The 27,882-nt window shown below is 35.3% G+C and overlaps 2 protein-coding genes across 6 annotated transcripts in view; both read right to left on the bottom strand.

The window, feature by feature from the left end:
- The window catches only part of LOC139977157 (uncharacterized), a 43,355-nt gene that overhangs the window by 11,948 nt on the left and 3,525 nt on the right, over positions 1-27,882 (bottom strand). The window contains exon 7 of one of the 3 annotated variants that reach the window (XM_071986324.1): positions 27,746-27,882. The exons of 1 other annotated variant lie outside the window; for it this stretch is intronic. In XM_071986324.1, coding sequence (XP_071842425.1) covers positions 27,827-27,882 — 56 coding nt within the window. In that variant the 3' untranslated portion in view covers positions 27,746-27,826. Of the gene's footprint in view, positions 1-27,745 lie in introns of those variants that run through there. One more of the 3 variants, XM_071986323.1, reaches the window with a different exon arrangement.
- On the bottom strand, positions 589-27,852 carry LOC139977155 (neural cell adhesion molecule 1-A-like). Of its 3 annotated transcripts, XM_071986309.1 has the most exons (11): positions 27,713-27,842; positions 25,278-25,396; positions 24,383-24,700; positions 23,960-24,250; positions 7,178-7,480; positions 6,586-6,879; positions 6,127-6,228; positions 5,664-5,706; positions 4,426-4,484; positions 3,579-3,618; positions 589-3,159 (listed from the first exon to the last, which is right to left on the bottom strand). In XM_071986309.1, exons 1-11 carry the CDS (start codon positions 27,724-27,726, stop codon positions 3,051-3,053), a joined length of 1,692 nt encoding a protein of 563 aa, XP_071842410.1. In that variant the 5' UTR covers positions 27,727-27,842; the 3' UTR covers positions 589-3,050. The 3 variants fall into 3 exon arrangements, 2 of the variants coding, with proteins under 2 accessions (XP_071842410.1, XP_071842411.1); XM_071986310.1 differs by lacking the exons at positions 23,960-24,250; positions 24,383-24,700; positions 25,278-25,396; positions 27,713-27,842 and adding exons at positions 8,104-8,394; positions 8,526-8,843; positions 9,863-10,647 and having other exon boundaries at positions 695-3,159; XR_011796446.1 differs by lacking the exons at positions 589-3,159; positions 3,579-3,618; positions 4,426-4,484; ... (2 more) ...; positions 6,586-6,879; positions 7,178-7,480 and adding exons at positions 11,503-13,654; positions 13,918-14,124; positions 14,325-14,634; ... (1 more) ...; positions 22,510-22,803; positions 23,145-23,447 and having other exon boundaries at positions 27,713-27,852.

Here is a 27,882-nt window from a genome sequence, read left to right as displayed (position 1 = left end):
CATGAACAGTAGTTACTGTACTAGCTATGAGTATCGGGTGCCCTGGTCCTTCGTCAGGCGTAAAAAGAGTGATTGAAATCACAATAGTCTACCGTAAGTCCCAGACTGCTCAAAGTGCTTGAACCCGGAAAGAAAAGCCATGTCCCTATTGAGACCGTGACAGTGTGAACGTACTAGGATAAATTCGACTTCCTTCAAGTTTCTTTTATTATGGTCAGACAAATTACCTAGGATTATGGCAAACTTGAGACGGTCGATATTGTCTTGTGGAAGATTAAAATGTTCAGCCATTGGAAAACTGGTTTTATTGAGTCTGATTGTGCTTTTGTGATTATTAAGTCGTAAACGAAAGGGAGTGGAGGTTTGGCCAATGTATTGTATATCAGTACAGAGAACACAAGTGATAAGATATATCACAACGGGAGTGTCACAATAGGTAATAGGCTAATGCTTTCAAATTGCAATCTATTATTTGCCCAACCATTCTGTTTTTGTTATGTAAAATTCGCATGTATTGTATTGAATTACAGAATAGTGTGTTTCTAGAGACAGTGGTCAGTTGTAAACTGTTCTTCAGAGAGAAAGGTAGAGTGAGAAATAAGTATAAGACAAAACACAACTTGTAAAGACTGAGTAAAAGAGAAAGAGAAAAAGAGAGAGATAGAGAGATGAGCAACAAAATAAAAAAGAGAACAAAAAGAGAAAATTTCCTTTCGAGTTTTATTTCACTTTGTCTGGTGAACAAAGAGATTTATGTAAGGGGGTAAGTAGACAAGGGATGGAGAGAAGAAAGAAACCAACATGGGGAGGACGAGTGGTAGGAGAGGATTAAAGGTAGGGAATAAACTAAAGAGGGACAAAGATAGAAAAGGGTGGAGAAGAGAGATACGAGAAGAGGGATGAAAGAGGGGAAACAACGCGAGGAGGGGGGGGGGAAGGGGAGCAGAAGAAAGGTCAGTCATGTCCTTCCTGAATGCTGAGCCCATGTGGTTGAATGGTGCGAAGGCATTGCATCTATAGTCCCTCTGTCTGCTGATTCGTACTAGGTCAGGACGGTTATCTAAGAATTGAATCTCATGTAGAGACATGCCGTTTATGTTATAGTTGGGAACGTTAAAATGTTCTGCAACCGGGGTCTCAGTCTTCATGGTGTTGTCGGTTGGTCTGTGACCTTTGAACCGCTTCTTGGATTCAGCAATGTGGTGGCTGCAGACAATAATCTCGAAATGCGATCACATTTGAAGGTATCATGCTGAATGGATGAGGGTTTAAAGTTAGAAGTGGAACAGCAACACGAACAAATAGGTTGCGTAAACGAGTGTAGGCAATGGTAGGTGTTTGGTCCTACTCTTCCCCTTCCCCAATTGGTTTCTTCTTCTCTTCATCCCTTGTCTACTTACCTATTACATCTATCTATTTTGTGTTTACCCTGCTTATGAACCTGTATGTATTCTGTGCGTGTTTTGTCCCTTCTGTTACTGTTACTTGTCATTCATCATCTGAAGGAGATCCAGCTAGGATCGAAACGTTACACCAAATAAATTTTACACAGAATAAAAAAATTAGTCCGAGGCATTTTTATACTATAAATTTGCTCTATAGTTAGGTCATAACTATACTTTAATACTCCTTTAGGAGTTTCATGTGAAGCTCTACATTACCCTGGGTCCACACCATTTGAGAAAATTGTGATCTCATTCAGGGATCTAGATTACAAAATGGCACTTCAAAGTCAGAAGTGGTAACAAAACATTAGACAAGATTGTGAAACAAAAATTATTTCGAGAAATGTTTTCGAAAATATAAGAAATATTGACATAAATAGTAGACAATTTCTTTATCTTATTTGGGTCATCGTTGCATGTTCTTACATTCTTCTGAAGAATACCCCATATAGCTAAAATATAAGTATAAATATTTATAAACCTAGAACTGTCTTAAACCTTTTTTTTTTTAAATTTTGACAGGTTTGCAGTGTGTGTAAGTCGTCAATGTGATGTTGCTTCTACAATTCCATTCTTAGGAGGACAATTCAATATTTAAAATAAATCAATATTAAGATAATAAAGTGAGCTAGTGGTTAAATAAATACAACAGACTGTAGACAATACAGAGACCAAAGTGTTTATATTTATAATGGAGTTTGTGCTGGTACTCTTTGTCTCTATAAAACATATCATGTTCTTAAGGAACAAGTACAATCTTTACTATAGTAGATCCTTAGTCACAAACGAGAAGTCACAAAATTAAAAAGTATTAAAAGTATACCCAGTGATCTCGATCATAACAATAATTTTTTTGAAAAATATCTTAAAATTTCCAACAAAAAATTGATTTGTAAACTTTTCACCGACCAAATATTCTCGACTTAAAGAATGGTAACTCTGATAATGATGGTGTTCTGAAATGCTGTCTGAACAAACGAGCACTGTTCCTTTGCATATATAATTTCCATTTCATTAATTATAATATCAAGTTGTAGGAAATAACAAAGATTAATTAGAATGTTCAAAGACAATTGTATTATCTATATGCACAAATAATATTAACGTGTTGTTTCTTTTAGTTAATGTATATTTGTTGAATGGGAAGTTAGAAAACGGAAGGTAAAAGGAAGATAAAATGTGATATTGTTTTGGGGCTATCAGGAAACCAAGCATCAAGTTTGATTGTAATGGCAATAATATCACTTACTATTAAAATGCACTTTACAGGAAGAATACACACAAACTACAGAATATTAACATCGATACACATATATTTGATATTCGATTATATTTGTATTTACTCATATTAATTCCTTTTATGTCGTTGTGATCACAAGTTGAGACACTTATGTATACACTGTTTCTTTTCATTTTATGTTTCAAAACACTTTTGCCGACAGAATGGGTATGATGGATATCATTTTCCTATCAGATAAAGTTTAGGAACTGTTTTACTCTCAGTAATAGTGCTTTGAAGCATGTTATGATATAGACGGTATAGTATATGTTACAGCATATGCAAAATAAAGGATTAAAACGAGCGAAGTTTTTTTTCCAATGTTGCTAATCCAGATTTAGAACATGGTATTGTTTCACAGACGTGTAATCGTCGACATAATCGACGTAGGGACCGGGTTCATCTTCCCACTCCTCATCGTCCTCACAGCTGGAACTATCAACAGTGAGAAAGGAAGCAACATCCACTGAAAGGCTTGTCTTTCATGAATACGTTATTTACGTTTGCTAATACTATGTATATTACATTCTTAGTATATGATGATTAACATAATGTTAAGCTAATGTTAAATGTGCAGGGTCATCGGATAATCTCAAATGTGGAAAAGAAATATGATTCTGATTTATGTAAAGCCTATTATTTCCAATACTTTAAATACATCATATTATATAGACATGGCTAATGGTAATTCTTGATTGTAAAATTTGGTAAGCTACAGGAACAAACACTACATCTCATCTCTGGTATTTGACATAGTGCACAGTCATATTACTAAAACTTTCAATAGAGTATGAAAGCACACTTTTGTTTGATAAATCTTACATTCCAAAGAAATAATAAATAGAATTACTTACTATTTATATCTAGAATAAGTGGTTGCATACAGCTGGGTGTCTGTAGAGTCCATGGGAGAAAGAGCAACGAGCAGAATAAATATAAGCAAATGAATAATGATAGCAATAAATGTTTCTGTATCATGAGATATGAAGACAAAACAAAAGAAAACGAAACTATCTTATCAAGTTTGTCCAAGTGCTCATTGAGTAAGGAAGTAATATTTCATGGCGTAGCGAGAGGGGTTGGCTGGGTAGGGTGGGGAGGGGGGCAGTGGGCAGAGTGTCCACCACATAATTTGGGGATGCGATGAGCTACGGTGAAAAATCAAAGGTAGCAAAACATGATAAAATGTACTCGAACCTAGGGGATTGGGCCGATATATATTTTGCATTATTGATATAACCTGATGGTTTTCGACCGCGCACGCGCGAAAATCCTTTTGTCGTTTTCCCCTAAAAATTGGTAAAGGTTTTGTACCAAGAAATGAAAACTATAGTACACGAATTTTGTTTAAAAATATGGAAATTATAGAACCATTTTTCGAAAAACAAAGTATTTCATTATTTCATTTATACCTCTCCACCAGGACGGCGATCCACAGCTATGTGCCTGCATATAGGGACAGAAAATTTGGCCAACCCCTCCCCCACAAACACCAGAAACCTGGCTACGCCGCTGGTAATAATTCTATTGTTCGGATAACTGAAATAAAACTTCTAACATTAGTTAAATGAATATAATAAAATTTCAAATATGAAAGTTGCTTCATAAAACGGTTAATATATAAGGCTGTGGTATATTTATAATACTATTTCAAAATATATCTGCAGTGGATACCTGCAGGGTAATTGTCATCGTTCACACCTGTTTGTCTCTGAGACTCGTTCTTCGCATTATCATTGTTGCTCTCGTCTTTCTCAAATCTAAAGCATGTAGAAAAAAATGTATATCCTGTTTTAATTTCATCATGACCATTCCTTTATAAGTTTGCTATGCGAGGAAATTTTTCGATATTAAAAAAAAAAATGCAAAGTTAACCAAATGACAATGCAAATATGTATGTTAAAGGAATGCAAAATGAGTAGGTACAAATAATTTATTACTTAGTAGTTTAGAAGAAGAAAAAAACCTCATGTTTGATAATATACAAATGTAGATACGAATCTCTTGCTTTGGAAAGCCTTACAGCTTAATCTTGTTTATTGAAGTCCAATATGGACAGTGATGTTAATGTAGAAAGTTCTCTCAACCTGAGAAACTCTTTAACTAGGCCTTGTAGAAATTGTCTGCAGTGACTTTTAAATTGGTAAACTATTGACATTTAGAACTGCGTTTGTTCTATAGATACCAATGCAATCTCAAATTGAAGTAATGCAGTAACACTTTCAACCAGGATGTGTACATTTCATGAAGTTAGCACCATAAACAATGTTTTCAAAAAAGTAAACTGAAAAAGAAACCGCACTGCTGAGAATATCGCGAAATTTTCTTTCGCTTTGTCATAATTTTCTTTAATTAAACAAGTAAGTTACAAAGAAAATGTCAGTCCAAAAACAACCATAACAGTGATGTTAAATAAGGAACATATTGTTGTTGTCGAAGATTGCAGTTAATAAGTAGTTCTGTCCAAAACATGTATCTCCTAAAAGTACATGAGGAAAGGTTAAAAAGCCTCCAACAATGCTCATGATTAAAAAAAAATGGCTATCGAATCTATCATGGAGCCTTTTCTCTCAAGAAGAATTTGTAGAGAGTGAAGTGGTTTACCGATTACGTTGCAAGTGGCCGTTTCACCTTACACGATACAAAAGCATTCGACATTCTGCGCAGATTCTGCGCTGTAAAAGCAACATTGTAATGTTTGTGCCTAAATGGCGATTGTAGTTCCACTTCGTAAAAAAATAAGATTGTCGGCCATCTATATTCATTTAATATAGATATTTGTACTGCTCTTCAACATAAAACTAAAGAATCATAAATGTTGTCAATTAATTTCTGATACTGGTGCATATGTCTACATAATTGATATAAAAAACAATAATAAGAGCTATATTTTGCTAACGTTATCTAACGCATAAAATGTTGTATACTTGAATATATACCTTTTACTTTCGGAAGACAACACGCAACTTATATCATTTCTGTCTGAAAAGATAATAAACAGTGCTTTTGAGTTGAAAATTACGTTTAGACTGTATCGATAACATACCACACTACTAACAGTTAAATCACAGTTTCCTTTAAAGCATTGCGCCTAAGAGTAACCACTACCTCCATTGGATAGCAGCTGTTGTTAAGAAGCATCTATTTGTAGTAAATGTATACATTAAGCAGCAATTTGTGTTACTCTTACGAAACGTACTCTTACTTTTATCATAACAAAGGTTAATACATTAGTAAAAGCTTTTAATAGCCTCGTTCTTTGGAAAATTTAATGTATCATGACAATATCGATTTTAGGCTCTCCTTAGAAACTAAAAGAGTTCACCTTGTTTCCCAATGCTCCATTGTACAATTGTGTCTCATATTTAGCCTAAAATTAAACAATTATTATGGTCTACTTACTTTTTAACATTTTTATTAGCAAAGCCAAGAGAATAATGAAAGCAAGAGCTGCTGAAATGACGATTGCTAACAATTCTCGTCGTAAAAATACCCTAGATGTCACTACAAAAGAAACAAACAGAAAATGCTGCTGACTGTCATGTTGCAAGTTCTGTCTTTGGTAGAGAAGAGGCAGTGAATTTACGTATTATTGGAATCAATAATGGATCAAATTTTGAAAACACTCAAACTATATACAGACCATTTGTAAATATGAAGACCGTGAGCATTGATTCAATATAATGATTGAAAGTCTCGTTCACGTCTTTTAAGGCGAAAACGGTAAACATTAACTTTCACAGAATAATTAAAGAACGAAATCTAGTATGCCGTATTTTGAACTATTTCAGAAATGATTTGAGCTTCAGTGAAACTGCCGGCCTAACCCAAACTTTACTAAACACACAGTTGCGAACTTACCATTTATTTCAATCGTCTTACTTGACTCATATCCTTCTGAATTATTAGCCACACACTGGTATTCCCCATTATCGTTCATTGCTAGACTATTCAGCTCAAACTTCCAAGTAGTAATGCTTTTGTTGCTCATCTTGGCTTTGATGGGAAGGTGTGCCCACTCAGTTCCATTCATGTTCGAGAGCATTACTAGCATTGTATCAGGGGGAGGATATCCGTCAGACTGACATTCAATAATTATGTCACTTCCTTCGGGGACCGTAGTTGAGAGGCTTAGCATACGTACACTAACTGGATCTGTTACAAAACAGTAAACATGAATACATTTCATTTGTGCTTTGCTGCAAATGTTAAACGGTGCCATTAGTTTTCTTTAAGGAAATTGACAGCGCATCTTTTAGAAGGTATCTTGTCCTTTTGGTTCATGACGAAACCTTGACCAGCCGGTAAATTCGTAGCAGTTGTGGAACTGTTTAGAACAAATTCTAAATATAGGTTTGTTACTATGAAGACAAAACCATCTGATACTGTTCTATTTGAATGGTAATAAATTGTTTCCGTTTATTTAGTTACTTGTTCATAGCTGAAGACTTACATTTAGCTACAACATTCAATACTTGTGTTGTTGCAGCTGGAGGAATCCTGTTGATAGCAAAGCATCTGACTTGTAGAGGTTGTCTTACAGCCACGTGTATCATGAACGTCCAATAAATGAATGGTTCTCTATGATAAATATACTCTGCAACGTTGGAAAGGAATTTCCATTCTCCCTCTCTTGACAGCCATTGTAATTCTACACTTGGTCTAGGGTTACCGTCAGAAATGCAGCATACGTTGGCAAACTGGTGAACAGATAGATGACGTAGGCCATTCTCTGCGTATCTGATTGAAGCTGGATCTAAGTTGCAAACAGTTGAACAATTTTAGAAATCACCGACTTCTTTTGGAATCAATGATTTGTTAAAAAAAATCAATCGCAGTTACATAATGCAAAATTAAAGTAATAAACATTAGCAGAGAGTTGTTTTATGGAATAATTGTTTAGGCAGAGTCCATAATAAAAAAAAATAAAAATATTAAAAAAAGGTTATATAAGCCTTTATTTGCGTATACGATTGAAGCTAGATCTAATTTATAGAATAAATAAGTAAACTAAACACCCGATATATTTGCTATGTTATATCTTAGCTTAATCAGCTCAGAATCCATGGAAGTGAATATAACAATCAGCGAACCCGGTTGGAATCAATGATATGGTTTAAAAAAGACAGATCCAGTACCATAATGCAAACTTAGCCAGTTATAAACATTATTTAATTAAATTAAAAATTTCCTCATAAATATTACGCAGTGCGTCTTACAACATTCTTTAAAAAGTCAATAGGACTCTAGCAATTTTAGTGCATTTATAGGCCTATACCTTCTTATGCATCTGGTATCACAAATATTTAAAACTCATATTCAGTTTTAACAACATCATCAGCATGGCTGTGAAAAATTATTCAATGTTTTATTACTTACATTGGACGTCCATTTTCACTTCCGTGTAGACAGTCATCTCTTTACGCAACGAACACCTTAACAATTGACGATGATAGCTTCGATGTACTTCAAAGGTAATCTCACTACACATGTTTTTAATAACTTCCTCTGCAGAGTTAGTCTTTACTTCTTTCAACATTTGCACCGATCCACTTTGATTGAGATTCCACATGATGTTGTCTTCTACTGTAAGTGATACATTTACACAACATGTAGCTGAAATTGTCTCATTTTCTGTGGCATCATTTCTCATTGACACGGATGGAAAAGCTGCGGGAGCAAAAGGGACTAAAACCGTTGAACATTGATAAAACGAGTTTAAAGTGGAAACTACTTAACAGAGTCTGTCGACTTTTACATTACACAGAGAAATTTTAATCTATGAAATGTTTGGGTCTCACCGACAACTGAAACTTGAATGGATCTTTCTGAAGATCTTCCTTCATCCGAAAAATCCATGCGACAGGTATATGTACCAGCATCAAGAAAGTTGACATTGTAAATCTCCAGTGCAGCAAACATGCCGTCTTCCGAAACAGTAGACGTGTAGTCTTCAGTCGTCTTAACTACGTTATTGACTTGTAAATCATGTTGAAAGGTTGTTGAGTGCGGTAAAGTCCACGTGACGATTGGCACATGTCCACGTTTGTCGAAGTTTAGTTCTATTTATCCAATGGTACCAAACTGTGTAAGAACTTCCGTGCTTTCGTTCAGAGAAACTGTTAAGTAGAACAAAGCATTTACTTTTGCTTGAGGTGTAAATACAGAAATAGGATACTGAAGATTAAAAGAATGTAAATAACGAACTAACCTTGATTTGAAACGATTATTTGTTTGCAAAACCACTAAGCGATTTGAGCAATAACTCAAAACCCTTCGTAATATTAAGTTTCTTTTGCATGTTTCACAACGAGAGAGGAGTATTTCAAAATAATAATGGCTGGCACTTTGTGCCTCATCGCTTACTTCCTGAGCGTTTAAATGTTTAACTTGTTGGTAATTACTTTAAATAGCACAAATCATGAAATTGACACCCGATACTTATAGCTTGTCAGTGACTACTGTCCTTTTGCACAATTTACCGTGTTACGAACGAAAAGTAGTAATTACTGATGCTTGGTTGTGGGACATGAGCAGTAGTTGCTGTATCGATCATTTAATGCGAGTCCATGAATACGCGATTCTAAACTGAAGTCGTATCTAGTCGTTATGTGCTATAAATATGCCCATGGATATACCCGAATATGGCTTTTCTTCGTTCTAGTCATGACAAATGGGCGTAATAAAAGGAGAGGTGTTAACTGGAATCAAACGGTACCGTACTTTTTCACTTCATAGACTCCTTGTCCAGTCGCGCAGTTTTTGTGCTTACATGGGAACAAGTTAACAATTTGCAGTTGTTACAGTGCTACCTGTATCACATGTTACGTTGTTACAAACACACAGCTGTCATTACTGATGCACAGTGGCAGCTGTTCCAGCTATGAGTATCTGCTGAACTTGAACACAAACATAAGGTGTATAAGTGACAACTTGTTTATCAAATATAAAGCAGGAAATTATTTCCTGTCAATATATTTAATTTACTCGATACCATATTGTTTAAAAGGAGTGATAACCGTGACATACTAGATTGTTTGAACTGAAATGGAAATATGTGATCTGAATTATAATTAACTGAATACGATGTGCTTCTATATTTCATCTGGTTCGATAATTGTAACAATTGGACACTTACCTGACAAAGAAACTATGAAAGCCAATAGCAACCATCTTGTGTAAGGCGGTATTTGTATTAAATAGGTTTCTACGTCCATAAGTAGGTTGAAGGATTCTCGCAAAATTGTGCTGGTTGAACTGAAGACAAACCTTGACGCTGAATATACCTGTTTAGTAAAAACGCAATAGCTGCCTCCAGGAAGCAAATGACAGTGTCTTACCTGTTAAGCAAACTGAAATTCATTGTTCTTAATATTAACCGAGACTTGACTATTATTATAGATATTTTACTTTCTATATGAATTTAATGTAAAATTTAATGTAAATAGCAATGGTTCTGAAAGTCAAAGAAGCACGATCCGTCAGTAAGGCACAGTTATACGACGGCAATTTGAGTTAGAAAACAATACGTAATCTTAACATATCACACTAAGCTAATAACCTTCTAACAGGAAACACTCGTTGTGTGGATTTCTGAAAGCAATTTCAGGGTCTCAACGGTGTTTGTGTTTTGAATACCGCCTTTCTGTTGCTATTTAAAAGACTTATAAAACCTATTGATCATCTTTTTAGGCAATTTTAGCGCGTTTTTACTTTTCCGTCTACTACAGGCAAGTGAACCCAATCCCGGCTAGTTCCGACCCCTTTTGTATTACAATATATAAATGACTATTGACGAAATGTCAATTAAACACTCCAGCTTCCATAGCTACTTTAGAAGATGTGTGATGCAGTTTACACACTAACGTAGCACAAGAACAACACTCTAGCTGAATTTACGCAAGTTTGCATTAAGAATTACTGGCAGTGGTAAATGAATGCACAGTTCACCTTAACAACTCCCACGGGAGAAAAATTACATATTGTTAGATGGAAAATCCTTTTCTGCATCGGAGATGTTAGCTTCTCGTAAAATTGATAAATTGTCCCAACTCATGACATTTGTGATCGAAACAATGATTCAGATATTATGTAATAGTAGAACCATGAGCGTTATCGTCGTAACTTGTGACAAGGCCTAATGTTATGATATTTGCGCGCAAACATAGGATAGCCTATAACATAACCTCACTGTCTCTACACAGTTGAAGTAACTTTACAAGTAGTTGTTCTTGGACAACCACACTCTGTGCTTATTGAGCATTGTAGTTGCCAGAATGTTTGCCGACAATGGATGAGGGACTCTTAGCCAATCAAATCACGCGAAAGTTTGAAAACACTATTGTTTTTATTCGTTTTCAATCAATCACCTGTAGGATTGAAAGATATTTGTTTTTTTTTTTTGAGAAGAAGTACATTTTAATATAAAGAAAGATGCTTAATCAGTAATGATGTATCTTGTTATTTTCTATAATGTTGTGAGTTGTGAGTATGTATATTTCTGCACAAGTATTTCTAAAAACAATAAGAAAAATTCGTCCGTCGGACGCAATCAGTTTAATGATGTTTTGTCCATGACTAAAACCTTGGGTCCTGCATCGTAACAGTGCTGGAATCATTGGTAAACGAGACACGACACAGTCTTGACTTTTTTGTTAAGATTTAGTATATTTGCCAATTGCTAATTGTAAACATTTTTTGTAGAGTAACTTAGTTTCCTAAATGCAATTGTCAAAAAAGTTGACTTATACTGACGAAACCGTTATCGTTTTGGTCAAGTTTGAATTGGGATACATAACATGGCTTTGAATTTGAATTACCACAACCTGATACTCACCAACGTGTTTAAAAGTTATAGATTGCATCATACTAACTCTTCACCTGTATGTTCCTATAGATATATATGAAATTGTGTTATTTGTACAGTACACATATATGGGGAAACTAGTGTTAATTTTGAGATTGGATGACCTGGCTATCTATATTAAAGGTCATACAACACTAAAGTACAAAGAAAATACAGGTTGTACCATTGCCTCATAGTATACGAATGTCCAGTTTAATAGGTCTCTTTTTGTAGTTGATCCCTCCATACTGTCTTCAATGAACGTTGCATACAAAAAAGCCTGGGGTTTATGAAACAATGTCTTGAAAATGGTCAACTTCCGGGGAATAATTTATCCGGACCGCCTCGCAAAATGCTTTGCAAAATTGTGAAAATACTATACAAGTGCAATTGTCAGGTTGGTGGGTCGTGGAAGGGGAGGGGGCAGGTTGGGGTCCATCAGCCAGAATAAAAACCCTTTGAGGTCCAATAGTATCATACTATAAATTAGTTTTACAATTATTCTATAATCAGGTCATAACCATATACTAATACTCCTGCCTGTACGAGTTTTGTGAGAAGCTCCCCACTGGATCTACACCAGAATGGGACTTACTTCTCAAGGGTTTCCAACTCCTTCTCATTTGAGACTATATTGGTCCCATTAGGGGATCTAGATAAACAAACAATGGCACTTCAAAGTCAGAAGTGGCAAATAAACCAAGACGAGATTGTGAAACAAAAAGTATTTCTCGATATTTCGAGAAAATGAGCAAATATTTCGAGAAGATAATAAACTTGGAAATAAATAATAGACATTTCCTCCATCTCATTTGGGTCACCGTTGCATGTTCTTACATTCTTCTGGAGGATACCCCTATTTATTTAGATCATATCTATAAATATTCCTTAACCTTGAACTGTCTTAAACGATTATTTTCAATTTTTACAGGTTTGCAATGTTTGTAGGTCGTCAATGCGATGTTGCTTCTACACTTCCATTCTTAGAAGGAAATTCAATAATGAAAATAAAAGCAAACATAACATAATAATGTGAGGTCATGGTTAATAAATACAACAGACAATAGACAACACAGAGACCAAAGTGTATATATTTATAGTGGAGATTGTGCTGGTACTCTTTACTATAGTAAATCATTGGTAACTAACGAGGAGTAACAATATGGAAAGTATTCTCAATGATCTCGGTCATAACAATAAATGTTTGAAATTTTCAACAAATATAATCATATCAGGCAATCGTTTTGTGATCATTTTTTTACGGCGTAAGTATTCTCAAATAGTGTCTCTGAAAGTGATTGCGTTCTGGAGATGCTGTCATGAACGAACGAACACAGTTCCTTCATATAAATAATTTTCATTACATTCATTAATTCTAATATTATTTTCGGCAAATAAAAAAGTTAACCGAATAATGAAGAACAATGAAGTGCAGTGCATATATTACATGTATACAACTAATATTTATGTGTTACTGTTGCAATTAGTTAATGTACAATTTGTTCATGGGAAAGGAGACAACGGAAGTTAAATACATAAACATTGTACATGAAAATAGAATGCAATATTGTTTTTGAACTTTCAAGAATCCAAGCATCATGTTTGATTGTAATGACAATAATAGCACCTTCAATAAGAATGCACACAAACAAAACACACACAAACAAAAGGATACTTCATTTGATGCACAGCTATTTGATATTCGATGTTATTTGTACTAATTCATATTCATATCCTTTATGTCTTTGCGATCACTTTTGTATACACTGTTTCTTTTCATGTTTCAAAACACTTTTACTTTTGCTGACAGAAGTAGCGTAATGGATATAATTTTTATATTAGATATAGGCTAGGAACTGTTCGAACTATCGGTAATAGTGATTAGAAGCCTGGTATGATACGACAGTATAGTATATGTTACAGCATTTGCAACATTGTACAAACTGGCTGCATTTTAAAGAGCGAAATTGTGTTTATTGTTGCTAATCCTTATTTAGAATAAAGTATCCATTCCCAGACGAATAATCGTCGACACTATCGACGAAGGTACCGGGCTCATTTTCCCAATTGTAGTCCTCATCAGAGCTGGAAATTCAAAAAATGAAAATAAGCCATGTATATATCATCGCTAGAGGACGTACTCCTCTTGACAATGACCTAGAATATATACTACTTTACCATTTGTTTTTTTTTCCTGTATGACCATTTAAGTAGATTTAGTTGGTAAGCTTACACCTTCTTAGATATCTGCAATACGCAAATTAAAAAATTAATTTTCATTTTTGTTTATCTTCATGAGCATAATTGTGATATATTATGCAACTTATGGTGCACATTGTATTACTTACATTGGACGTCAATTGCCACTTCCGAGTAGCCAGTCATCTCTTTACGTAAAGAGCACTTTAACAATTGACGATGATAGCGACGATGCACTTCAAATGTAATCTCACTACACATATGCTTCATAACCCCCGCTGGAGAATACGTCTTCACTTCTTGCAAAATAAGCATAGGTCCATTTTGATTAAGAGTCCATGTGATGCTGTCCTCTACTGTAAGGGATACATATATACAACATGTAGCTGATATTGTCTCATTTTCTGGGTACTAAGATCGTTGATTTTGTTTAAACAAAGAAAGGTGATGTTCATATTGAACATTGATTAAGCTAGTTAAAAGTGGAAAAATATTAAATAAATTATGTTGCGTTTTACACTACATAGTAATAGTTTATGAAATTCTTGGTCCTTACCGATAACTGAAACTTGAATGAATCTTTCTGACGATCTTCCTGTGTCCAAAATATCCATACGACAGGTATATGTACCTGCATCAAGAAAGTTGACATTGTAAATCTCCAGTGCAGCAAACACGCCGTCTTCTTCAACAGTATAGACGTGTATTCCACAGTCGTCTTAACTACGTTGTACACTTGTGAATCATGTTGAAAGACTGTTGACTGCGGCAAATTCCACGTGACGATTGGCACATGTCCACTCGTGTCAAAGTTTAGCTCTATCTTCCCAGCGGTACCAAATTGTGTCAGAATGTGTTCAGCGATACTGCAACATAAAAACAAACATTTGTTATGCTCCAGAAGGAATCCTAGAAAGCGGATAATACAGATAAGAAGGAACAAACTGTAACTAACGAAGTAGTTATGTTTTAAGATATTGTTTGTTTGCAAATAACTGAGCAATCGGAGAAATAACTAAGAAACCTTGATTATATGTAAAGTTTCCATATTTAGTTTCACAATGAGCCAGAGAGTATGACAACATATTTTAGGCTGGCCATTTGTACTTCATCGCTCACTTCCTGAACGTCTACATGTTCAACGTATTGTTAAAATTAACTTAATGGAATTTTCACACATGATGAGTTTGAACAAAATGATGAGGTGTATAAATGAAAACAACTTTGGCAATCATTATCATATATAAAGCAGGAAAGTATTTCCCGTCTGTAAAATTTAACTTTTTAATTTAAATATTGTTTGAAAGTAGCGATAACCAGGACATGTTTGATTGAAACAATGGAAGTAAATGAACTGAATTGTAATTTCGTTTCGTTAATTTGTTTTCCACAACATGTGTTGAATGTATAGCACAGAGTCTAAATATAAATAGAATGCATATACAAACATGTTGTGAAGGAGGAAAACCAAAACTAAAAAACAAATCTGAAGCTTGTTGAGAGCTAATTCCCTGATAAATTACAAACACAGAAAGAAACACACACATATATATATATATATATATATATATATATATAGTAATTACAATTAGAAGCAAGAACCCATCTCTAAGCTGACAACACCCATGTCCGAGTTTTGACCCCCCCCCCCCGATTCCACCATTTTACATTCGTATCAAATGTAGTATGATCATACAAATACCTCATGTGCAATTTCATTTCGTCAATGACATCACCAAAAAAAAAAAAACCCGGAGAAGTCGAATGAAAGAGTAAGACTTAACTAGTACATGCTGATATAATGTTTTGTAAAATGATTCCTAAAAGCTTGTATACTTTCCTTGCAAATCAATGTTGCTGGTAACATTTAAAAGAGTTCCAAACATTTACTGCCCGGTAACGTAACGAACTTTGTAAGAAACGTGAAAGGGGTGACAGGGTTCCGCCAAAAAAATTGCATGTCGGGTACCATATCTGTGTATGAACCTACTTTTCTCGAAAGAATGAACAGTTATTCGGCAGAAGAATGTTCAGAAATCTATATGCAAAGAAGTGAACCCCGAAAATAAGGATATCATGTACTTTCAAAAGATGCAAGGACTTAAAAATATCACTTGTTGGATCTCTTGGTCCAGCCGTCGAAATGTGCCTAACTGCTCTCTTTTGTAGAATATACAGAATATGTACATGACATGAACTAGCACCAGACCAAACTGATGAGCAACAGTTTAAGTGAGGATAAATTAAAGTAAGATAAAGGCTATAAATAAATGTACGATATGTGATTAACCCAACCTATCTTCGATTCAATAATAACATCTAAGAATTTAGTTGAAGCCTTTAAACATTAACATTAACATATATATTGAAATCGTTATCTGTATGGCCGGCAGAATGATTTAATGCAACTTAACTAGTCTTAGCTACATAAAGTAGGAATTATTAGAAGGAAAGCAGTCTAAGAATATAGAGAGTTTATGGTAGGTCATATTTTCAAGTCGTTATAGATTATTGTCAGAAAAGAAAATGTTTGAATCGTCCGCAAACACAACAACTGAGGCATTCCGAGATAGATGATGAAGATCATTTACATAACTAATAAAGAGAAGTGGTCAATCATAGATAGATAGAAACTTTGTTGTCCATTTTAGAAAAAAAAGAACGGAAATTATTTCCCGTCGACAGTAAACATATCATACCTGAACTCGTTCCATTGAAAGCAATAATCATTTTGCCATGTAGCCATGACACCAGCTATGTAGCCATTACATTAATTATGTGGCCATGACACCAGCTGTGTGGCCATGACACCAGCTATGTAACCATGACACTAGCTATGTTACCATGACACCAGCTATGTGGCCATGACACCAGCTATGTAGCCATGGCACCAGCTTTGTGGCCATGGCATCAGCTATGTGGCCATGACATCAGCTATGTGGCCATGACATCAGCTATGTGGCCATGACACCAGCTATGTGGCCATGACACCAGCTATGTGGCCATGACACCAGCTACGTGGCCATGACATCAGCTATGTGGCCATGCCACACCTCTAAGACTTTAATAAGAGAGTTTATTCAGGAGTATGTTGTAGGCAATTGTGTCGGGCGCTTTATGCAGGTCCAAACATATTCCCAGTGATATATTTTTAATTTAGCGATAGCTCTGTGTAACTTGTCGATAGCATCTTCCAGGGCAAATCAGTAGAACGTCCAGAGCGAACACCATACTGACTGATATGAGATTGTGATAAGAAAAAAAGCATGCTTGGACTGTACAGAACATCAGCTTGTCAAGAATCTTTTAAAAACTAGACAAAACAGAGATTGGTCGGTAGTTAATGTAGGTCTTACTTCGACTACTTTGGATACGCTCGTTTTGTAAGATAAATGAAAAATATAAGTTTAAGGTCGATATATAAATGAAATAACTTGACGAAGGGAGAAATGCTATCATAACCTGCAGATTTCTTTGGGTCTAGATAATTGTAGCCTGTTATTACAACCTCCGGGACATTTGTAGGAGCTAGGAACATTTAGTGAGGATTGCTTTGAGTTAGTTATCTTTTGAGCAAGTGACGGACTAAGATTTGTGACAAAAATATTAAAGCATGAGCAATATTTTGAGAAAAAGATAAAAAAGATCATTCTCATCATCAAAGTTGTCAGGGTTGTCTGAAAATGTTGCGATTTTATGCAAAATGTCATTACTATTTCGCCAAGTACGTTTAATATCATTTATTTATTTACTTTTTAATATCTCTATAAAGTACATTTTCCTAGCTATTCGCACAATATGATAATTATGATAATATGATTTCTCTTCCTGCGTAGATTGTTTTAAAAAGTATCTATCAAGTTTGTATTTATGAATGAGGCGTTAAGTAAACCAAAGTACTTCTGCTCATTAGTACTATTGAGCTCAATCCACGGAAAGCTCTTTATATAAGTTTTCTGCAAATTTGATAGAATATTTTGTAAGCAAAATTTGTGTCATTTGTGTCTAAAACATGTTACCAGGCAATTTGTACGATGTGTGAAATGAAGGACTGAACGTTTTTACCAGAATAATTTCGGAAGCGTAATTTGGGACAATCATTAATCTGAGAGGTATTCACGAAAGTGGTCATTTATATCTGTTAGGAGAATTCCTGAAGAATCATCCAAAACATTAGCATCCATGGTGCTGAGTGTATTGGCAATAAGTGAAATAATACTACTTGTTACCAAAGTATAGGCTGGCTGATTGAAATAAATGCAATGAGTAACTTGAATATAAATTTACTGAATATATCTATATTGGAGTATCATGAATTTGTTCCGTTTAGTTGAGCTGTTATAAAAAGACACTTACCTGACAAAGAAACTATGGAATCTAATAACAACCATCTTGTTAAGGCAAACGTTGTCTTAATTAGGTTTTTGTGTCCATAGGTAGGTCAAATAATTCTTGCAAAATGTCGTTGGTTGAACTGAAGACAAATCTTGACGCTGTATAGAACTTTTTTGAAAATCGCAGTAGCTGCCTCAAGGAAGCAAACGACTGTTTCTTTTCTGTTAAGCAAACTGAGCTTTATGGTTGTTAATATAAAACTTGAGTTTATTCTTAATGAGAGTTTTGTTTGTATATGACTTTTTTTTTAATGATAATTAATCTTAATAATTTGTTCTGAAAGTGAAAGACGCACGATCCGTCGAGTAATACGGCGACAATAAGTGCTAACATTATACATATATCATATTAATCAAGTAGTCTTTTAACAGAAATAGCTCCTTATGTGGTATGATAAAATAATGAAAGGGCCTCCGCGGTGTTTGTGTTTTACATATCACATTTCTTTTGTTATAGATCACTTATTGATTTTATGTTGTATTCAAAAGTGAGCGAGTTTTACTTTTCCCCGTCCACTACAGGCAAGTCGGCCCAATCCTGGGCATATCCGACCCCTTTCGCTTTTACAGTATGTTTATAACCTTTTACTTAAGGTCGATTACGAAACTCCACTCCAATGGCTACTATAGAAAATGAAGTAGTGTACGCACTAACGTTGCACAAATATTAAAGCTCAAGCACGTGTACATTGGTATAAATGTAAATTTTACTTTCTCTCAGAGAATGAAATTATTGTGAGATGGAAAGTCCTTTTCAGTATCGGTTATAAATTTTCTGCAAATCATAACATTTGTGATCAAAACAATGGTTCAGATATACCGCGATAGTCTCAAAAACAATACAGCTGCACTTTAGAACCATGAGCGTTGTCGTCGAAACTTGTGACAAGACCTAATGTTATGATATTTGAATGCCCACATTTGATACCCTATAACACAACTTCTCAATCTCTACACAGGGGGAAGTAACGTTACAAGTAGTTGTTCTTGGCGAATTGAGCACTGCAGATGCCATACTGTTTGCGGACAATGGGTAAGGGACTATAAGCCAATCAAATCACGGGAAATTTGGAAAGCACCATAGACTACTTTTAGCATGAAAATCTCAGTGTGTAAAAGTAAGTTGGCCTGACGTTTCGATCCTAGCAGGATCTTCTTCAGAGGCTAAATGACAAGTTACAGTAACAGAGGGGACAAAAACACGCACAGAATACAGACAGGTTAATGAGCACGGTGAACACAATGAGATGGATGAAAGGGATTATAAGTAGACAATGGATGGTGAGAAGAAAGCAACAGGGGAAGAGGAGAGGTAGGAGATAAACAGTGGAGGGACAAAGAGAGGATTAAAGGCACAGGGTAGGGAATAAACTGGGGAGGGACAAAGACAGAAAGGTGTGGAGAAAAAAAGAAGGGAAGAGAGCTGTGAGAAGATGAGTGAAAGGGGGGGGGGGGGGCGGAGGCAGAAAGGGGAAAAGGAGTAGGGAACAGAGGAAGAGTTAGTCATGTCCTTCCTGAATGTTCAGCCCATGAGGTTGAATGGTACGAAGGCGTTGCATCCAGAGCCTCTCTCTGCTGATTCGTACTAGGTCAGGACGGCTACCTAAGGATTCAATCCCCTGTAGGGACATGTCGTTAATGGTATGGTCGGAAAGGTTAAAATGTTCTCCAACTGGGGTCTCAGTCTTCATGATGTTGACTGTGGATCTGTGACCATAGAATCGCTTAAGTTGAGGGTGGTTTTTGTTTCGCCAACATACTTATGGTACACATTCTATTACACAGGCTCTCTAGTGGATAAGCAGTTTGCTAACAGTTTTATTTTATCATGAAAATCTCAGAAATACAACTGTTGCCAGTACTGGACTGAAGCATCACAACTTGTGGATAATTGAAGACATTCATGTTCATTCAATAATAATGTGTTTTGTTATGCTATTCATTCAAACATTAAAATATATACGCGATATTCTATTGTTACATTGTATGTATGTATGTATTTTAGATCCTCCTGCAAGCAGGAACTCGCGAAGAAGCCATTATTGGCTTATCAAAGCCGCAAGCTGACCGAAGTCAGTCTCTTACATTCATATTTAACGTCCATGATTCTGAGTTGTTAATTGTCAACAACTCTGTAACTGGACGACATACATTAATCTGGGAGTGACTCGAACCGGGGACCTTATGATTGAAAGGCACCGGCGTTAACCATTGAGCTAACACTCCTATGCATTGATGCACAGCTATTTTATATTCGATTTAACTTGTGTTAGTTCATGTTCATTTGCATTATGTCGTAACGATAACAAGTTTAGACACCTGTTCCTGTTCATGTTATGTTTCAAAGCAGCCTCCACCGGGATTCGAACCCGGGCCTCGCGCTTTATAAGCGGACACCCTAACCACTATGCTATGCTAATTGTATGTCCAGGGGTTCTTTACCAGTGAGGAAGGTCGTTATTCCACTGTAGGCATTTTCACCTGTATCGAACAATACTACTACTAATGATAATACTAGTGACATATTTTCCTTATTCTAGAGATCAAACATGATGCTAACCAACTCGAAATCATTTGTGATTCCTAAAGCCGGATCTCGAAAGAGTTACTTTGAACAGACTCCGTTAAATGAAATGGAAGTAAACGACAAAGGCAAATGAATATATATATATATACTTGAACTTGTAGTGAGCTGGAAAATCCAGAACAGTGAAAAAACTTCCAGCGTCCACCGGGATTCGAACCCGGGCCACCCGCTTTATATGCGGACACCCACTAGTCTATGGACGCCGATTGCATATATATATATATATATATATATATATATATGTATATATATATATATATATATATATATATATTTTAAATTTATATTTATATATATATATATATATATATATGTATGTGTGTGTGTATATATATATATATCTACCTCTCCCCCCCCCCCCCACCCCCTCTCTCTCTCTCTGTCTCTCTCTATATATATCGCATATATGTTTATTTTTCGCACATATTTGCATAAAACATAGGAATTGAGCATGGATTTGTGTTTTTAGGAAATTTATACAATGTTATTGTAACAACAGTCAGTGGCGTCGCCAAGGGGGGGGGGGCACGTGCCCTCTGGAAAACCTAGTGCCCCCGAGTGCCCCCCCATCTGAGATTTGGGTTGGTAAAAAATATATATATTTTGTTATATTCAACTCCCATCATCTGAGTTGGTTTTTCATAAGAACAAAGAAGCACAGTAATTCGTATTTTCTTCAAATGAGCTGCGAAAAAATGAAAAAGTTTGTCCTTGACCGTCGGGTATCGAAGTCGTAACCCGCGCCATCACAACATCTTAATAGATAATGGGAGAAAACGAGAAGGACAAGAAAGGAGTCGGGGGTCATGCACACATTATTTCAACAAATGTAGGTTCTATTGATAGGGTTAGGCATAATATCGACAGCATGTGGTTCATATCCTCTGCAAAATTCGGCGCGTTGTTTAAATCATTACCTCAAAAATAGCAATTTCTGGAGATATCTTCAGATCGAATTTAGCATCAAATGTGGCACCATTTTGCATCTAGCCCATCCTCCGTATGCGAAAATTTTCCAATGGGGAAGGGGGCACCCCCTCCCCTTAGACCCCTCCCCCAGGACGGCGATCCACCTAAGTGCCCCCCATCAAATGCTGGTGCCCCCCTGTGTCCCCCAGACTGAAAAGTCTGGTGACGTCACTTACAACAGTATTTTAAACTTTGTTTTTCAAAACAAATGTACTACATTATTAAAGCGCTTTGAACAGTCTCTTTCGTTTTACATTGTAATATATGGCAATATCGTTTTCAGACTTTCCTTAATAACTAAGAGAGTTCACAGTTCTTCCCAATACTGCTTTGTTCAATTCTGTCTTATACATAGCTTAAATTGAAACCATGATAATGATGTACTTACTTTTAAATATTTGGATTAGTAGAGCCACCAGAAAAGTGAAAGCGAGAACTGCTGAAACGACGATTGCTAAGAATTCTCGTGTTAAAAACACCCTGGATGTCACTGTAAAGAAAAAAAGAAAACTGGATTGTACGTATTACTGAGTGGAGTCAGTAACGGATCAATTAAAAATACACAAAAAAACTATATGTAGATCAACTGTGACTAAGCAGAACGTGAGCATTGACTCAGTACATTAATTGATGGACTAGTTGAGGTCTTTGAAAGCGATAACCTTGAAAACTTAACTTTCATAAAGTAAAAATTAGAAGAACTATAGCTACCGTATTTTGAAGACATGTAATGTTATTTTCAAAAATGATTGAGCTTTGGTGAAACTGCCGGCAAACAGTTGCGAACTTACCATTTATTTCAATCGTCTTACTTGACGCATATCCTTCTGAATTATTAGCAACACACTGGTATTTCCCAGAATCGTTCATTGCCAGGCTTTTCAGCTCAAACTTCCAAGTAACAATGCTTTTGCTGCTCATATTGGCTTTTATGGGAAGGTTTGTCAACTCAGATCCATTCATGTTCGGGATCATAACTAACATTGTATCAGGGGGAGGATATCCGTCAGACTGACACTCAATAATGATGTCACTTCCTTCGGGGACCGTAGTTGAGAGGCTCAGCATACGTACACTGGCTGGATCTGTTACAATGCAATTAAAATGAGTACATATCATTTATGCTCTGCTGCAAATGTTAAACGATGTCAGAATTTAACAGTAGGCCGATTTGCTATTGTGTTTATGGAAAGTGGTATAAGATGACATAACACAAAGAGCTTCTTTTCGAAGTTTTTGTCATTTTGTTGATAACGAAACCTTAACTCAGGCGTGCATTTGTGGCACACATAAGGAACTGTGAAGAAAAAAAAAATGTTAAAATCATTCGGGTAAAACGAAGAACAAAACCAACTGATACCTTTTATTGTGAATGATAATAAGTTCACCCCTATTTTTAGTTACTTTTTCATAGCTGAAGACTTACATTTAGCTACAAGATTCAATACTTGTGTTGTTGCAGCTGGAGGAATCTTGTTGATAGCGAAGCATCTGACTTGCAGAGGCTGTCTCACGGCCACGTGTATCATGAACGTCCAATACGTGAATGGTTCTATATGATAAACATACTCAGCAACGTTGGAAAGGAATTTCCATTCTCCTTTTCTTGACAGCCATTGTAATTCAACATTTGGTCTAGGGTTACCCTCAGTAATGCAGCATACGTTGGCAAATTGGTGAACAGATAGATGAAGTAAGCCATTTTCTGCATATCTGATTGAAGCTGGATCTACATTGCAAACAATTGAACAAATTTAAATAATGAACGATCTATATTGGAATCTATGATTTGGTTTAAAAAAAATAGCAATGTATTTACATAATGCAGAATTAGCGTGTTCAAAACATTACGTATTTATAACATCATTCATGTGTGTACCGCATGGAAAGGAATTATACAAACATCTGCCGCTATTGGAATCAATGATTTGGTTTAAGAATAAAGCTGATTTAGCGGGATAATGCAAAGTTATCCTGAATTTTGAATTAATTCAGATCGATTACAATGGGTCTCTTAGCATAACTTACAAAGGCGATATACATGAAGTGGGATTCTTCCTCTTGACAATGACTAAAATACATAATAATGTGTATTTTCCTGTATGACTATTAACATATATTTAGTTTTTAAGCTTGCACCTTCTTAGACGAGAATGTAAAAACTCATTTTCATTTTTATATATCTTCACGAGCATGACTGTGAAATATTATACAACGTATGGTGCAAATTATATTACTAACATAGGACGTCCATTGCCACTTCCGAGTAGACATTCATCGCTTTACGCAACGAACACCTTAACAATTGACGATGATAGCGACGATGCACTTCAAAGGTAATCTCACTACACATGTTTTTAAGAACTTCCTCTGCGGAGTTAGTCTTCACTTCTTTCAAAATTAGCAGCGATCCACTTTGATTGAGATTCCACATGATGATTTCCTCTACTGTAAGGGATACATTTACACAACATGTAGCTGAAATTGTCTCATTTTCTGTGGCATCATTTCTCATTGACACGGATGGAAAACCTGAGGGAGCAAAAGGGACTAAAATCGTTGGAACATTGATTAAGCTAGTTTAAAGTGGAAACTACTTAATAAAGTCTGTCGACTTTTACATTACACAGTAATATTTTAATCTATGAAATGTTTGGGTCTCACCGATAACTGAAACTCGAATGGATCTTTCTGAAGATAATCCTTCGTCCGAAAAATCCATACGACAGGTATATGTACCCGCATCAAAAAAGTTGACATTGTAAATCTCAAGTCCAGCAAACATGCCGTCTTCCGCTACAGTAGACTTGTAGTCTCTAGTCGTCTTAACTACGTCGTCCACTTGTAAATCATGTTGAAAGGTTGTTGATTGCGGTAAAGTCCACGTGACGATTGGAACATATCCACTCGTGTCGAAGTTTACTTCTATTTTCCAAATGGTACCAGATCGTGTTATAATTTCCGTGCTTTCGTTCAGTGATACTGCAACATAACCAAACAATTACTTTTGTTTGAGGAACAACTCCAGAATTAGGATATTGAAGACCAAAGGAAATTAGCTAACGAAGTAACCTGTATTTCAACAGATTATTATTATTTTTTTCTTCAAATAACTGAGTATTTTGGAACAATAACTTAGAACCCTTGATTATAGTAGGTGCCTCTCGCATGTTTAGTTTCACAAAGAGACAGGAGTATTAAAAAATATATTAGGCTGGCAATTTGAGCTTCATCGCTCTCTTCCTGAGCGTTTAAATGATTAAATTAATGGTAATTACTTTAAATAGCACACATCATGAACTTGAACACTTTCGTCTGACTAAAAAGTGACAACAACTAGGCATTTGTATCACATTTTAAGAGGAAAGTATTTCCCGTCTATAAATTTAATTTGTTCAATAGCATTATGGTTTGAAGGCAGCTATAAACGTGACGTATTTGAAATAAAATGGAAATATGTGAATTGAATTTTAATTTATCGAATATATCTAAACTGACGATTAATAGATTTGTTCCTATTGTTGAACTAATTTAAACATTTTAATAATTTGACACTTACCTGATAACGAAACTATGAGGGCGAATAACAACCATCTTATGTAGAGTGATAGTTGTATTAAATAGGTTTTGGCGTCCATAAGTGGGTCCAAGGATTCTTGTAATATTTCGTTGGTGTAACTGAAAACAAATCTTAAACGCTGAATAAAACTGTTATGAAAAATCGCAATAAGTGCCTTCAGGAAGCAAATGACAGTTTCTTTCCTAGTTAGTAAAATTAGCTTTATTCTTGTTAATGTTAAACTTGACTTGACTATTATTATAGATATTTTACTTTCTATATGACTTTTTTAATAGTTTTAAATAAATAACAATGGTTTCTGAAAGTAAAAGACGCACGATTCGTCAAATTAGGCACAATCATAAGACAATTAGTGATAAAAAATTGACTTGACTATTATTATAGATATTTTACTTTCTATATGACTTTATTTATTAGTTTAAAATAAATAACAATGGTTTCTGAAAGTAAAAGACGCACGATTCGTCAAGTTCGGCACAATCATAAGACAATTAGTGATAACAATAATACGTATTATTAGCATACCATAATAATCAAGTAACATTTTAACAGAAAACGCTTTTTGTGTGGAGTAATGAAAATAATTATTGGGTCTCCACGGTGTTTGTGTTTAATATTTTTTATCACAACAATGATTCAGATATCACGTGATAGTCTCAAAAACAATACAGCTGCACCTTCGAACCATGAGCGCTGTCGTCGAAACTTGATACAAGGCCTAACGTTATGATATTTGAGTGCACACATTCGATAGCCTATAGCACAAACTCTGCTATCTCTACACATAAATAAATGTTACAAGCAGTTGTTCTTGAACAATATACTCTGTACTCATTGAGCACAGTAGATGCGAAAAGTTCTGTGACTTTGGTCAAGGGACTTTTAGTAAATAAATCTATGGAAATTTGGAAAAGCACCATAAGGTACTTATCAAGAAGGTTTGCATCTATAAAGGAAAGAAAGAAAGATATTTTCAATTATCATGTGTTTTGTTATGCTATTCATTCGCCTAGTTATAACTTTGTGTACTTGGGCTTTGTTCCTCGGGGAAAAAAAAGGCGGTCGGACGTAAGCAGCATAGAGATGTCGCCTCCCTGGCTAAAACCTCCCGTTAATAGAAGTGCATCCAAGACAAGTGCATTGTCTATATATGCAAATAATATGTATGTGCCACTGTTTCCTTTAGTTAATGTTTATTTGCTGAATAGGAAAAGAGAAAATGGAAGATAAATATATAAGAATATTTGTTTAAAATTTAAAATGTATATAATGGTTTCTCAACAATAACATCAACAAGATCTGTTTGTCGAACGCAAGCAGTTAACATATGTTGTGTCCCTGGTTAAACCTTGTGTCCTGCGTTCGTAACAATGCTGGAATTATTAACAAACTGAGGCAGGACACATTCTTGGATATTTGTTGAGAATTGGATTGTCAACATTTCATTTTGGCAGTTTTACATTGTGTTTTAGATGCAAATGTGATGTTGCTTCAACACTTCCGTTGTTAATAATACTAATACTAATACTAGTCATAATGGGTAGCACTAATTTTATGATTAGGGGACTTACTATGAAGCATCTAACGTCATTAAACATAAGATAATAAAGACGTCCACATAATAAAAGTGCTTAAAACAACGATTGTCATGTTAAGATTGTGCATTCTATAGATTGTTAGTAAAGAAAACAGCTGCTTTGCATGCCTGAAAGGGAGAAATATATTACCACCAGCTATATTAATTTCATCATGAGCATGACAACTATGCTTTGCGTGGATATATTACACCATTCATAATTAACTGGAAACTTAAGCTAACTACAAACTTACCAAATATATTCAAGAAATGCAAAACATGTACAAATAACTTTTAACTCAAAATTAAAATAGAATCAAAACTTCATGAAAACTAAAACGAATGCTTTTCTTCCATATGCTTTCTTCAGCATACAGCTTTGTTGTTGTGCGCATGTAACACTTCTCTTCAGTCCAATCTGGACTGTGATGGCAAGAACAAACTTTTGAGTCTAAACCTTTCGTACAATTATGCAGTGTATGTATTGTAAAATATCTCTGGATTCAGTAGATTTTCATAAAGAAGATTCCCAGGCTGGTAAAGTAAGAATTATGCTTTATACTGTGCAGCATAACGAAATGACACAAGGGCATAGTTGGTATAGCAACACAAACCTATGCGTTACTATCAAGACGTACAGCTATACAGTGAATTGACATAACGGTCATTGACGTGTAATATGAATACGTACTTGGTATAGTACAATATTTACTGTGCTAACATGCTTTGTAATTAATGTTCAGTCGTAAATACATGCAAGCAATCCCATCAAGAAACAAACACTTAACTTATATTGGATGGAAAAGGGTTTTCTTTTGGAAAACGACAATAGCTGTACCTGGATTCGTGCATTTCTTGAATCCATTAGCTGCTGTATTCCGGACTAGTAACGGCAGATGTAAGGAAAAATAGCATTTTGCTAAGTTAACAACGTATAATATGTTGTATATTTCTAAAATATATACCTTTCACGTTCGGAAGAGAATACGCAACTTCTATCGTGTCTCT

The sequence above is a fragment of the Apostichopus japonicus genome, chromosome 12 (assembly GCF_037975245.1).
Source record: "Apostichopus japonicus isolate 1M-3 chromosome 12, ASM3797524v1, whole genome shotgun sequence".
Classification (NCBI taxonomy): Eukaryota; Metazoa; Echinodermata; class Holothuroidea; order Aspidochirotida; family Stichopodidae; genus Apostichopus; species Apostichopus japonicus.
Note: the sequence above shows the minus strand (reverse complement) of the source record. Positions and strands in the feature narration are given on the sequence as shown.